The sequence below is a fragment of the Rutidosis leptorrhynchoides genome, chromosome 8 (genome assembly GCF_046630445.1).
Source record: "Rutidosis leptorrhynchoides isolate AG116_Rl617_1_P2 chromosome 8, CSIRO_AGI_Rlap_v1, whole genome shotgun sequence".
Taxonomy (NCBI): domain Eukaryota; kingdom Viridiplantae; phylum Streptophyta; class Magnoliopsida; order Asterales; family Asteraceae; genus Rutidosis; species Rutidosis leptorrhynchoides.
Window position 1 is genome coordinate 304,496,838 of NC_092340.1, and position 14,087 is coordinate 304,510,924.

Consider the following 14,087-nt stretch of genomic DNA (forward strand, 5'->3'; position numbering starts at 1 on the left):
AGTGTATAGAAAAATGTCATGATGAATAGTAACATACTCGGCTTTACTTTTTTTTTAATCAAAAAGCGGAACTTTTATAAAAACGAGACCTTCATAAAAAAATGAAGTCTCAGAACAAGGATACAAACAAAAGCAACGAGCCACCCAACATACAAACTACAACAAAGTTTCACACAAACGAATCTTAAACCACTAACAAAACAACAAACTAAGTAATGACCGAGACACCCTAACCATCAAACTTTGACCTTCGAAGGACCCCTCCTTTGCCTTTCTTTAACAGAGCCTTCGTCCCCTCTTTATGTTTTGGAAGCGTCTTCGACCCAATCAACTTACCTTCCCCCCTCACCAAACCCTCAATGCCTTTCACCGCCTCTTCAAAAAAACTAAACGAATTACCCGACCCACCACATCTACCCAACCCGAAACCCGAATCAGACCCCGACCCAACCCCATCACCAGGCCCATCAATAGGCCCGTAACCCAGCCCAGGCCCACCAGATTCAAAAACAGCCGAACAATTTACCCGACCCTTTCCCACCCCTTCCTTCGTGTTGCTCGTCTGCCCAAACTCAAAACTTGCACTTACCGGAGCAAACTCCGACTTACAAACCCCATTCACCTTATTAATACGCCCTGAAACCCCACCCGAATCAAAAGAACATGAACCTGAACCACGAAGCCGTTTACGTTTTCGAAAGCCATGAGATTCTAACGTCACCTGAACCTGATCCAAAGAAAATGTAACCGAAGAAGGAGTGCCAATACCAGAACCCAAATTATCTACCCTTGAACCATTGAACCCTGCTTTAAAGCCTGTAATAACCGGAGAAGAGAAACCAAGTGCATCCTCTCCACCATCACAGCCACCAAGTGCATACTCAACTTTACTATATTTATAAATATAAATAAATTTATTAGGAATAGGATCTTGCACTCCCACTCTAATTATCTAATTAGAACATTCTTAAGTAATTTAATAATTTGATTGGTTAAGTTATCTAATTTGTGATGAAGAAATGTTTTTTTTTTTTTTTTTTAAGGCGTGATGAAGAAATTTAAAAGGCTAATAATTATGATTTTTATTTAATTATTATTATATTTTACCTCTCACATTTTATATAACATGATCCATTACTAGTGATTTTGTAAGCTGATGAGAACCCTTAATTATCTATATATAGGGGTGTTCAAAACCGGATATCCGAAAATTCGGATAGTGAATTTAGCTATACGATATCTGAATCTGAAATTTCGGATATCCGAAATTTTGGATTCGAATATCAGATTATCCGAATATCCGAACTTAATTTTCAATTTGAAATCAAACAAGAATTGAGGGTTCGCGCGTTGCTGCTTTAAGGTTTATGCGATTTTAACGCTAGCTATCGATTTAGACGGCACATTTTACCTCATATTTTTTTTGGCACAGAAACTACAACCAAAACCAATTATAGTCTCCAAAAACGACCTATCATTTGTTCAATATGTAATTGAAATGACATTAGTCCAAAGGTCATGTCTACCAATATGTACGCATACGGGTCAATATATGCGCATATGACCAAATTGGGTTATGAATTTCCATGTCGATCAAAATATGCTTGAAAATATTTATGAAAACACAAAAAGTTCCAAAGGCACTTAACTCAGACATATGGTGATAAATAAGTCATTCAAGCATCTTCACAAAATATTAGCTATAAAAAAGTTAACCAAGTAACAACGTTTGAGTATTAGCTTCCAATATCCAAAAAGTCAGTGAACATGAAAAAAAAAAAAAAGCATTGTTCAATATGCTATAACAAATTAAAATATGTATTACATGCCTTCACCAATTCAATCTAACATCAATATATTTATCATTATTACAACACTTTGCATTGTTCAATATGCTATAACAAATTAAAATATGTATTACATGCCTTCACCAATTCAATCTAACATCAATATATTTATCATTATTACAACACTTATAACTGATCAGACCAAAATATAACACTTGCATTTATATGGGTAAGATAAACCATACCAGGTAATTCTACTTCTCTAAATGAAAGCAAGTTTAAGATGAACCATACCATGTAATTCAATTTCTATCCGATTGTTCATACACTTGCGCAATCACGGTTTAGGTGTCACTACAGAACCTGCATCAGATCCGCCATTGGGGCTTTGCCTCAGTGGTCTAACACCTGGGGGTGTTAGGTGAGTAGAGACCCGGGTTCGAGTCTCGCTTGCGCCAAGGGGGTTTTTCCCGCCTTAACCTGTGAGACCTCGGTCTCTCTGCCCTCTGGTTACGGTCTGGTTTCCTCCTCTGACTGCGTGTGTGCTAACCACTAACCTGCGAAGCTAACGTGCCGTTCAAAAAAAAACAAAAAAAAAAAAAAAAAAAAAAAAAAAAAAAGAACCTGCATCAGATCCAATTAGAATAAATGAAATTTGATATTAAAGATAGTCCATAAAGTATAAAATGCAAGCATAGGACACGTTTTTTTTTTTTAATATAGTAAGCACACTATACTGGTCCAAATTGCTTCATTATATAGGAACTTGTGGTGGTACCTTATCTTACGTATATTTATATTTATGCCAACGTCATAAAAGTGCTAATATCATACGTAGATAAAGAAGTATCTTGCACTCTATTAATCCGTCGAGGTTGCACATTTTCGAGAAGAGCTACTATAATATCTTAAAAGTTGACCATATCAGCTACAAAACTCGCAAATCTATTTAAATACCAGATTGACTACCACTACTTTAAAAAAGTTCTACCAAGCTATTACTGAATTCGAGCATATGCTAAATATATTTTCAAGAGAAAATTCATTTTACCTGATTAGCACGAACTCCAAAATATTCGTAACGCTTGCAGAAATTGTGTGCTTTTATTAGTAAATGGTCTTGTCATTATGTACCGATGTATTGCCATTATATTACCAGAACCTGCATAAACCAAAAAAGATAGTGTTAATTTTCTTATCCAAAATACATGCTATTACATATTGCTTTACAAATGCATATCACTACATCCGCAATAAGGAGTCTCCTCGAAAACTACGCCATTACCTTCACTTTCAATTTTGCAGCAAGATCCATCGTCTCTTTAAGGCTTTAAGGCTGACCTATGTGTAAGAACAATTCATTAACATCAGATAGGTTGACCTATTTGTAGAATACATTTTTTAAAAAAAAATGACGATTTTCCAGAGAGATTAGAAGATCCCATACAAGTAGTCAAATTGATGAAAACTTGTGTCAAGTGCAACGTAGTTGGAATAGTAGAGATGATAAATCCACTGGCTGTTCTTCAAGACCCTGGTATTTATTTAACAAAATACAATGCTTCTTCAACTTAAAATTAAATTAAAAAAAACAAAGAACTCAATTATATAAAAATATTAATTTTTATTTTTATTATTATGTTAATAATAATAATAATTATCAATTGATTATTAAATTCGTGAGTTTGTGAGTCTACGCTAATCATAGTATTAAAGACAACATAAACACAAGGATGATGAACCAACTCTGGTGTCAGACTCCAAAGCAGCTTTAGCTGCACTCATACCCCCACCGTATCTGCATCTGTAAATCGTATACATAAGATTATATAAAGGAAAACAATCTCCAAATGATAAAAAAAAAATGAAGGTATAATAAACTACCCTGGTAAGACCCTTTCAGAAGCCATGCAGTTCAAGGAAATAGTTGCACTGCCTGCAACATAATAATCAAAATAAACTTAATAATTATAATTGAGACGTTAGATATTTTTCGGAAATAAATATATATTTTTGACAAAAGGTGTTCCATTCCAACCCGTTTTGGCCCATAGAGTACCAACATTGCCTTGGTTTGTACCCATGTAAACGACCCGTCCACGAATTGAATTTAAGACGAGAATCATACCTGGGTTCATTATTGGGAGAAAATGTTTGAGCAGAGATATAAATGAATAGCTTGATGCAGAGATGGCATAAAGATAACCATGCCTAGATGTTTCTAAGAGTAACTTATCAACCTGAAAACCATGTTTTATTTGCTTAAAGAAAGATTAGAATATGTAACTTACTATATAACATATTTTCTTAATCTTAAATATGAGAATGACAAATAATAATAGGTAACAACGTATAACTACATAATTCACTATCTAGAAGTATCAAAGTGGTAGAGTCAGGCCGCAGGCGGGTTGTGTAACATGTCAAAATGCGTGATTCTACTGGGGGTCAAGCTGGTACAGGTGAGTTTTTTTACTAAATTTAATATAATTTACAAAAGTGTTACCCATACATTTTGGGCGTCTTTCGACCCGTTCCCGAATCCTTGTTCGAATCTTGGGGTGGTTAGGTAAGGGTTGGAAACATCCATGAAGTAATCTTGATGGGCTTCGTACAGTAGAATATGGGGTTGGATTACTCGCCTTCCCGAGTAACCCAAACAGCGCAAAACCTTAGAACTTTTTTTTACCCGTTTCCGAAGATGACCACTTAGATTTAAAACATAAACCCCGAGTTGAGTAATTAATTAGCTATTAAGTGAGATATTCACATGTTACAAAAGAGCAGTACTAAAATGTCGATGCGTCCAAAGTCATCTTTCACAGATTCTGCTACTTATTAGTTATATAATATGCAAAGCCTTTAGTTTGACTATATTTCAAAGTTCTCACATGTCATGAACCTCAATATTTGATTATTAAAATTGATACCTTTATGGTCCATTTTGAAGACCCCGCGTAGCGCTTGTTAGATTTTACCTGCATAACCAAATAATTATATAATTATATATTGGGATATAATATGAGACTCCATACTTTGTAAAACTGCAGGAAAATTATTTATGATAGTTTGACTTAACATCCTCAGGAACATCTTCAGGAGTATCATAAACTGCATCTAGGGGATAAATAACTGCATCATGAGTATCAAGCCACTAATAACTCGCCCAAAAAGAAGAAAAAAATTACAGTACATGTTAGTGAACAGAATAGACTAAGAAATTTATATACCTCGTATAAATCCATTGACATACGATGGAAGTTTTATGTAACATAATCTGCGAAACAGCAAAGAAAGCCTCCGATCTCCTACTATTGATGATCTTAATTCTTAAAAACTCATCTGTAAATGGGTCAACCTGAAAGAACAACTGCTTGGGATAAAGATTTTAACCTAAATATGAAAGTATATAAAACTTAAAAAAGTAATGATGACAAAATTTTAACCAGCCTTTTTATATCCATAACCCATTTCATGTAAAAATGGCTATAAACACATTAATTATTCTTCTTCATATATTTATAAGAAAGATATTACCTTAAAATCTGCATAACATGTTGTAATCTTCCTGAATTAAACCTCATTGGGATATATAACAACATTTCTGACATAAATTAGTAGTCTCTCAAAGGCTCTCCTCACTTGGATATCATCATCCGCCGTTCAACAACACAAAATTCATGAAACACGAAGTTCTCTACTGCTTGAAACAGAAGTAAAACATAACTTATTGGGTCGCTTTTTTATGGCAAGACAACAACTACCTGTGTGGTACCTTATTTCACCTAGCTAAAATAAATCGAATACACGTACAAATGTTAAACATCAAACCATGATACTCATATTATCTTATTCACTTGCACCATAGGAAAATCGGTATTTAGGGATGCAAGATTTTGTGACTGCAATCCAAACCTCTCTCTTCTTTATATGCATCAACAGCTACAAATGGCATTATCATATGAACATATAAAAGTCAAGCTTTAATTGATAAAATGTAACAAATTGACGAATTAATTGATATCGTTACATTAAGAATGGCATCTACAAATCATATGAATATACTATCTAGTCATTTTTCTTGCTTTTAAGAAAAACGAATCAAAAAATTAGAGACGCGAAAGAAATAAATTGTGAGTTTACCAGTGGAAGTAAATTCATAATTTCTTCACAGTTGTACCATGATCAATATATTTGCAGTTACAAGGATTCAGGAACCTAATTTAATTTAGAAGACAAAATCTGTATAATAGATGATTAGCATCAGTTCATATTAGCAAACCACAATCACAAAAGTTTCACTAAAATTAGACAGTGGCACAAATGAAATGTTAAGTTCATATTGATTATAAACGTTACATATTAATTGATTTTGTTGCGAGGTTTTGACCTCTATATGAGACGTTTTTCAAAGACTGCATTCGATTTTAAAACAAAGCATAACCTTTAATTTATCGTTAAAGGTTTAAAAATGATAATAAAAAATATAGCATTTTCACACGACCATTACATAATGGTTTACAATAATATTACACAACAACATATGTCTTCGAATGCAGTTTTCAAACAATATTATACAAGCATGGACTCCAAATCTTGTCCTTAATTTAGTATGCAACAGCGGAAGCTCTTAACAATTACCTGAAAATAAACAGGCTTAAAACGTCAACGAAAATGTTGGTGAGTTATAGATTTAACCTATATATTTATCAATCGTAATAATAGACCACAAGATTTCATATTTTCATTTTTCATAAACATCATCCCATACATAGAGATAAAAATCATTCATATGGTGAACACCTGGTAACCGACATTAACAAGATGCATATAAGAATATCCCCATCATTCCGGGACATCCATCGAACATGATATAAAAACTCGAAGTACTAAAGCATCCGCTACAATGGATGGGGTTTGTTGGGCCCAATAGATCTATCTTTAGGATTCACATTAATTAGTAGACTGGTTTACTAATTCTTAGGTTACCAAGCAAAAGGGGCATATTCGGCTTCTATCATTCAACCATAGAAAGTAGTTTCATGTACTTGTGTCTATTTTGTAAAATATTTATAAAGCTGCATGTATTCTCATCCCAAAAATATTAGATTTTAAAAGTGGGACTATAACTCACTTTCACAGATTTTTACTTCATCGGGAAGTAAGACTTGGCCACGGGTTGATTCACGAACCTATAACAAATATGTACATATATATCAAAGTATGATCAAAATATAATTACAATATTTTTTTATTACGTTTTAATGATTTGGGTGTGTTAAGTCAGCAGTCCTCGTTAGTAACATACAACTAGTTGTCCATAGTTAGATGTACAGAAATAAAGCAATATATTTTATCTCGAATCAATCCACGACCTCGTGTATACAAGTCTCAGGCTAGATCACAACTCAAAGTATATATAATATTTTGGAATCAACCTCAACCCTGTATAGCTAACTCCAACATTACTGCATATAGAGTGTCTATGGTTGTTCCGAAATATATATATAGATGGGTCGATATGATATGTCAAAACATTGTATTCGTGTCTATGGTATCCCAAGATTACATAATATATGTTGGAATACATGTATAATACAATATAAGTTGATTAAGTTAGGATTTGTATAGATTTGTTACAAATTTCACGTAGCTACAACAAGCAAAATTATCCAATCTTGTTTTACCCATAACTTCTTCGTTTTAAATCCGTTTTGAGTGATTCAAGTTGCTATGGTTTCATATTGAACTTAAGTTTATGAATCTAAACAGAAAAAGTATAAGTTTATAGTCGGAAATACAGGTTATAAGTCGTTTTTGTAAAGGTAGTCATTTCAGTCGAAAGAACGACGTCTAGATGACCATTTTGGAAAACATACTTCCACTTTGAGTTTAACCATGATTTTTGGATATAGTTTCATGTTCATAAGAAAAATCATTTTCCCAGAAGAATAGCTTTTAAATCAAAGTTTATCATAGTTTTTAATTAACTAACCCAAAACAGCCCGCGGTGTTACTACGACGGCGTATATCCGGTTTTACGGTGTTTTTCGTGTTTTCAGGTTTTAAATCATTAAGTTAGCATATCATATAGATATAGAACATGTGTTTAGTTGATTTTAAAAGTCAATTTAGAAGGATTAACTTTTATTTGCGAACAAGTTTAGAATTAACTAAACTATGTTCTAGTGATTACAAGTTTAAATCTTCGAATAAGGTAGTTTTATATATATGAATCGAATGATGTTGTTGGTGTGTTCTTGAGTAGTTGTTTTATAACTTGGTTTATGTATGGATTTATGAACTAGATTGAGCTAGATTTTGATGAAGATGATGAAGAACACTTAGAACAATGGAAGAACACTTGAGAGAGATGAGTTTGATTCAAGAAAAATTGAAAATGAAAGTGTTTGTGTGTGTACTCCTGCACGTGAATATCGGGTGTTCATAAAGGCTCCATTAGTTTGTAATTTTGTGTAATCATTCATGCTAGTTGCCAAATGATGGTTCCCACATGGTTAGGTGACTCACATGGGCTGCTAAGAGCTGATCATTGGAGTGTATATTCCAATAGTAAATACGTTTAGAAGCTGTGTATTGTACGAGTACAAATGCGAGTAGAATTGTTGGTGAAAATGAATGAGGATGTAATTGTAAGCATTTTTGTTAAGTAGAAGTACTTTGATAAGTGTATTGAAGTCTTTCAAAAGTGTATGAATACATATTAAAACACTACATGTATGAATACATTTTAAAACACTACATGTATATACATTTTAACTGAGTCGTTAAGTCATCGTTAGTCGTTACATGTAAATATTGTTTTGAAACCTTTAAGTTAACGATCTTGTTAAATGTTGTTAACCCATTGTTTATTATATCTAATGATATGTTAAATTATTATATTATCATAATAATATGATGAATTAATATATCTTAATATGATATATATATATATACATGTAAATGTCATTACAACGATAATCGTTACATATATGTCTCGTTTCGAAACCCTTAAGTTAGTAGTCTTGTTTTTACATTTGTTGTTCATTGTTAATACACTTAATGATATGTTTACTTATCATTTATCATGATTAAAAATAGTGTATCAATATCTTAATATGATTCATATGTATTTAGTAAGACGTTGTTATAATGATAATCATTATATATATCGTTTTCGAGTTTCTTAATTCAATAGTCTCATTTTTGTGTATATAACTCATTGTTAAAATACCTAATGAGATACATACTTATCATAATATCATGTTAACTATATATATATATATATATATATATATATATATATATATATATATATATATATATATATATATATATATATATATATATATATATATCCATATATATGTCATCATATAGTTTTTACAGGTTTTAACGTTCGTGAATCATCGGTCAACTTGGGTGGTCAATTGTCTATATGAAACCTATTTCAATTAATCAAGTCTTAACAAGTTTGATTGCTTAACATGTTGGAAACACTTAATCATGTAAATAACAATTTCATTTAATATATATAAACATGAAAAAGTTCGGGTCACTACAAAATATTTTACCACCTCCAAAAAATTAACAGCCTATATTTGACCCAATCAATTTGCTACCTCTAAGGCTTAAGATTAACTCGTTTATGCCTTAGATATATACATGTACAACTTGCATCATAAAATCAAACAACTAAATAAGCAGACTTTAAGGACAAGGGTGATTGCACAAACCTTTTAAATGACACGGCTTCAATCCATAAAATCCTAACTATATTTGCAAAAAAATAAATCTCAATTCAGCAAAAAAAATAAAAAAAAATTAGGTGAGTAATTACATGTAAGTTATAAACAATAAAATCAAGAGCGATTATGATGTAATACATAACTCACCTTAAGCCATTTTCAGTGACAATCAGGTGAATGAATGAATATCAGAATATGAAATTATATGCATAAATAATACCTTGTGGGTTATGATTAAGCTTGAAGGCTTCCAAATATTTAGGATTTATGGCTTGATTTGATAAACCTGAAACCTCTTCTTCTTGTTCTCCTTAAACCGTCCCTCTCAGAAGCTTTTAGGCGAAATAAAGTGTTGGTGGAAATGAACTAAATAAAAAGACACAAACCACATAGAACGAACAATCATCACAACGTTTGTTTAGAACGAACAATCGACGATGATTAAATGGCATCTGGACATTGCATCCGATTTTGAAGAACCCTAATTTGTTTTTTGGAGAGGATACGCTTATGAAGAAATATTTTCTAGATCGGGTGAGAAAGAAGTGAGAGGTCAGATCTGAAATATGATATGGGGCTGGCGTGTTTTTGTTGATTAATGAAGAAAGGAGGTGAGGTTGAAAGTAAGGGAAAAAGCATGGTTGAACAGAAGAAGTGTCGGGAGATGTGGAGCTGATGAAAAAGAAAAGAAACCCTATAATTTTTTGTGGTTGAGAAGTGGGCAAAAGATGAGCAGTAACCCATTGTAAGAGGAGGGGGACAGCTGGACCAATGTGAAGCCAAGAAAAGGACTGTTGTTAGTATGTGTATAATATTACAATTCTATTATATACATAGAAAATCCATCCACGCTATTACACATCAAGTGTTCTGGAAGATATTGCATCACTGTTGTAAATGAAAAATAACATAATCCCAGTGGCGATTCTAGGATCAAAACCCAACGGGGTCCCAAAATTTTATTTGATAACTTTTTTGCACAAAATATTAAATTTGTCGGGTCAAATTAGGTCGGGTCGCGCTCAAATCACAAACATAAAATTAGATAATACTCGCAAAATATAAGGTTGTTCGTATTTCATACGATAAAATTCATCCATAATGAGAAGCTCAACGAGGTTCTCATTTAGAAGTGAATCATAATGAGAACCCCAATGAGTATCACACTAACGTTTAATTCCAACTTTTTGGTTTCAATCGGTACCACTTTCAAGTTCACATGTTTTAAACAAAAGATAAACAAAAAATTGGTACCGTAATTGCTACTGACTACAGTAATTTACAAGAAACATAATCAAGAAAGTTACTTTCTACAATTATATTTTAATTGTTTAGTAGATGGTATGGTTGATCAATGTTACTCTTTCCGTTTCTAATTTATAGTTCAATATATTATTTTAAGATGTTTCAAATTAATCGTCCACTTTCATAAATAGGAAAGAATAAGACGATTAAGTTCTATTATGCCCTTAATGTTAATGTATGTATATAGAATTAGAAAAAGAAAAGGTAACGATAAAATTTAAAAGTAAATACAAAAAATAACTTTTATGACATTTTCTTAAATTATATGTGTTTTGTGTGAGGACAACTAAATATAAATAGAACGGAGGGAGTATTTTATAATGTTAGCATTAAAATGTCAAAAAAAACAATTTCTATATCATTCCATAACATAATACGAAGTATATAGTTAATATACTAAAATGACCCACTTATATGTGTTAGACCAATAATTGTTATTACCAGTAGAGTGATGATGAGATAGATATGGTGTGGTTCCAACTAAAGGGTGTGTTTATTTTTATATTTATTTAATATATACAATACTCATACTATAAAATTATAAGCAGGCTAATTCCAAATATTTTATTAGTCCAAGCTATCAAATTATAATCTCTCAAAATTTACGGGGTCCCATTGTTATATTTAGTGGTGTCCTCTACCAAAAAATATGAAATTTTGCAATAAATTTCAAAAAACTAGTGGTGTCACATGACCCCGTAACTCCTTTACTAAACTCGCCACTGCATAATCCTAAACAAATACTTAATATCAAGTAACAAAATTAAATAAATTTATTTAATTTAAGTAAAACAACAGCTTTTATTCACCATATAAATTATATAGCCGGAGGGAAAGAAAATAAGAAACAATAACAATGACTAACTAAATATAACAATGACTGACTGAATCTGAATCTAATTCATACCCAAAAGCGATTGATATGAGATTTGGGTACCAATTACGATAGCATCAACAGCTACCACCGTCGCTGTTTGAAGTCGAAATGAGATTTGGATTTGGGTTTGTGAATTGAAAATGGGAACCGGCCTTATTCTCTTTTAATTATACGGCCCATTGCTCACTATAATTATAAATTTATAAATATAATTTAATTATTGATATATGTATTTTTGGATATTCGGATATCCGAATATCCGAAAATTTTGAAAAATGATATCCGAAACTCGAATCCGAAAATTCGGATATCCGATTTTCGAATATTCGAAAATTCGGATATTTTCAGAGCGGATATTCGGATTATTCAGATTCCGGATTCGGATTCGGATATTATGAATACTCCTATCTGTATATATATATATATATATATATATATATATATATATATATATATATATATATATATATATATAGCCAGAAGTTCAATATAGAACTTTTTTAATGTGCATTATTGTGCACAAGTGTATTTTTGTGCACAAATACAAAACATTTTCAATGTGCATCATTGTGTACAAGTGTATTTTTGTGCACATTAGTTAGTTCTGTAGCTTTTTTAGTTCTCTATTGAACCTCCCCTATATATATATATATATATATATATATATATATATATATATATATATATGTGTGTGTGTGTGTGTGTTTCATAATCACAATGATGAATAATAAAATATTGTTTTGTCGGTTTTGGAAAATATATGAACAGATTTTGAAATAAAATCTCTTTCATGTGCTACAAATATGACATGAAAGATCTATCATATTCAAATTCTAGAGTATAAGTACCATAATTATAATATAATCGTATATACTAAACACTAGCTAATACAACAATCTCCAATTATTCATTATAATTGTTTTAACCACGTTATGATCATGGTCCAATAGAACCAAATAATAATCTATATCTATACTATATATAATAACAAACATAAAAATAGATCATCTAAATGTTTACCTTTTAATCCTATCCATCTATTTATAAAAATTCACTAAATCTAGACCCTTCAAAAGTCCATGTCATGATTATAACCTCATAATCTCAAAGATTAATAATAAAATGACTAAAATACCCTTCAGATTAATGAAAAGGACGAGATCAAAATGGTAAACTAGGGTTCTACAAAACTGAATTCATTCACGATCAAACAAAGGGATAAATGCCCCAATTTCCTCTCAAAAAACACACGAGTATCTTCAAAATTGAGATTACATCTTCATTAACCTAATAAGAATTCGCATACCGTAATAGCACAAGAAGAAGATATTGTTTGATTTTGATCTCAATTAAAAATAATATCAATAGAAGACCAATTAACTTGCATTTCATAAATCATTACCACTCAGTGATCGATTTTCTGTTGAAGGGGAGAAATTCGTATACGAATCTGATTACTCTGTTCCAATTCAATATATGCAAGGAGGTACCAAAATTCGATTTATAGGTTAAATTCAAGCTACAATGTTACTCATTTAATTAATTTGTATTGAATGTAAGGGTAATTGGATTGAATGTGTATATGACTGTAAAAAAAATTATTTAAGAGTTTATGTTCTAACAGTAATGCTCTTTGGGTTATGGAAGATACTTATGCCAAGATTTGAGTCTTTAACGGATACACACTTGTCGTGATGCAGAAGATACATCGAGTCAAGGAATCGAAAAACTTGAACAAACGTTGGCTCAAAGTGTTGCGAATAATATAATGGAAGGTAGAAATTATGACACACTTATGAAGTAGGTTGCAATACACGAAGCTATGGAACAACAAACAATTAGTATCACAAAAGCAGGAATACAAGCTACATTGAATGCAAGAACATCGATTTTGGCTACTCTAAATATTAAACTAATTTTTATAACTTTGCAGTACAACGTTGCTCTTCCACCAGCTATTCTTTCAAGGTTTGACCTGATATACGTCATGATTGATGACCCTGATGACATCACAGATTATCATATCGCCTCTCACATCGTAAAGGTGCATAAAAAACGTGAAGATGCAGTTTCCCCTACATTCACTACTGCACAATTGAAGCGTTACATACTTACATTGTAGTTGCCAAGTCTAAAAAACCAAAGTTTTTTTTTTTATCACCTTTCATCAATTTTCCCCTGTTTTTTCTAACTGATTTTGAATCAATGCAGCTAAGTGCTGAGGCCAGACAAATATTGGTTGATTCTTATGTTACGTTGCGTCAAGGTGATACAGCTCCGGGAAACAGAGTTGCATATCGCATGATAGTTAGACAGTTGGAAGCACTTATCAGACTCTCAGAAGCAATTGCCAGATGTCATCTTGAG

At 31.7% G+C, this 14,087-nt stretch overlaps 1 protein-coding gene across 1 annotated transcript; it reads right to left on the reverse strand.

Moving 5' to 3' along the window:
- Positions 1-3,497: 3,497 nt before the first annotated feature.
- LOC139864369 (enoyl-[acyl-carrier-protein] reductase [NADH] 1, chloroplastic-like) lies at positions 3,498-5,251 on the reverse strand. Its single transcript, XM_071852947.1, has 7 exons — positions 5,234-5,251; positions 5,041-5,145; positions 4,867-4,941; positions 4,718-4,765; positions 3,916-4,027; positions 3,672-3,723; positions 3,498-3,591 (listed from the first exon to the last, which is right to left on the reverse strand). Exons 1-7 carry the CDS (start codon positions 5,249-5,251, stop codon positions 3,498-3,500), a joined length of 504 nt encoding a protein of 167 aa, XP_071709048.1.
- Between the last annotated feature and the right edge of the window lie 8,836 nt (positions 5,252-14,087).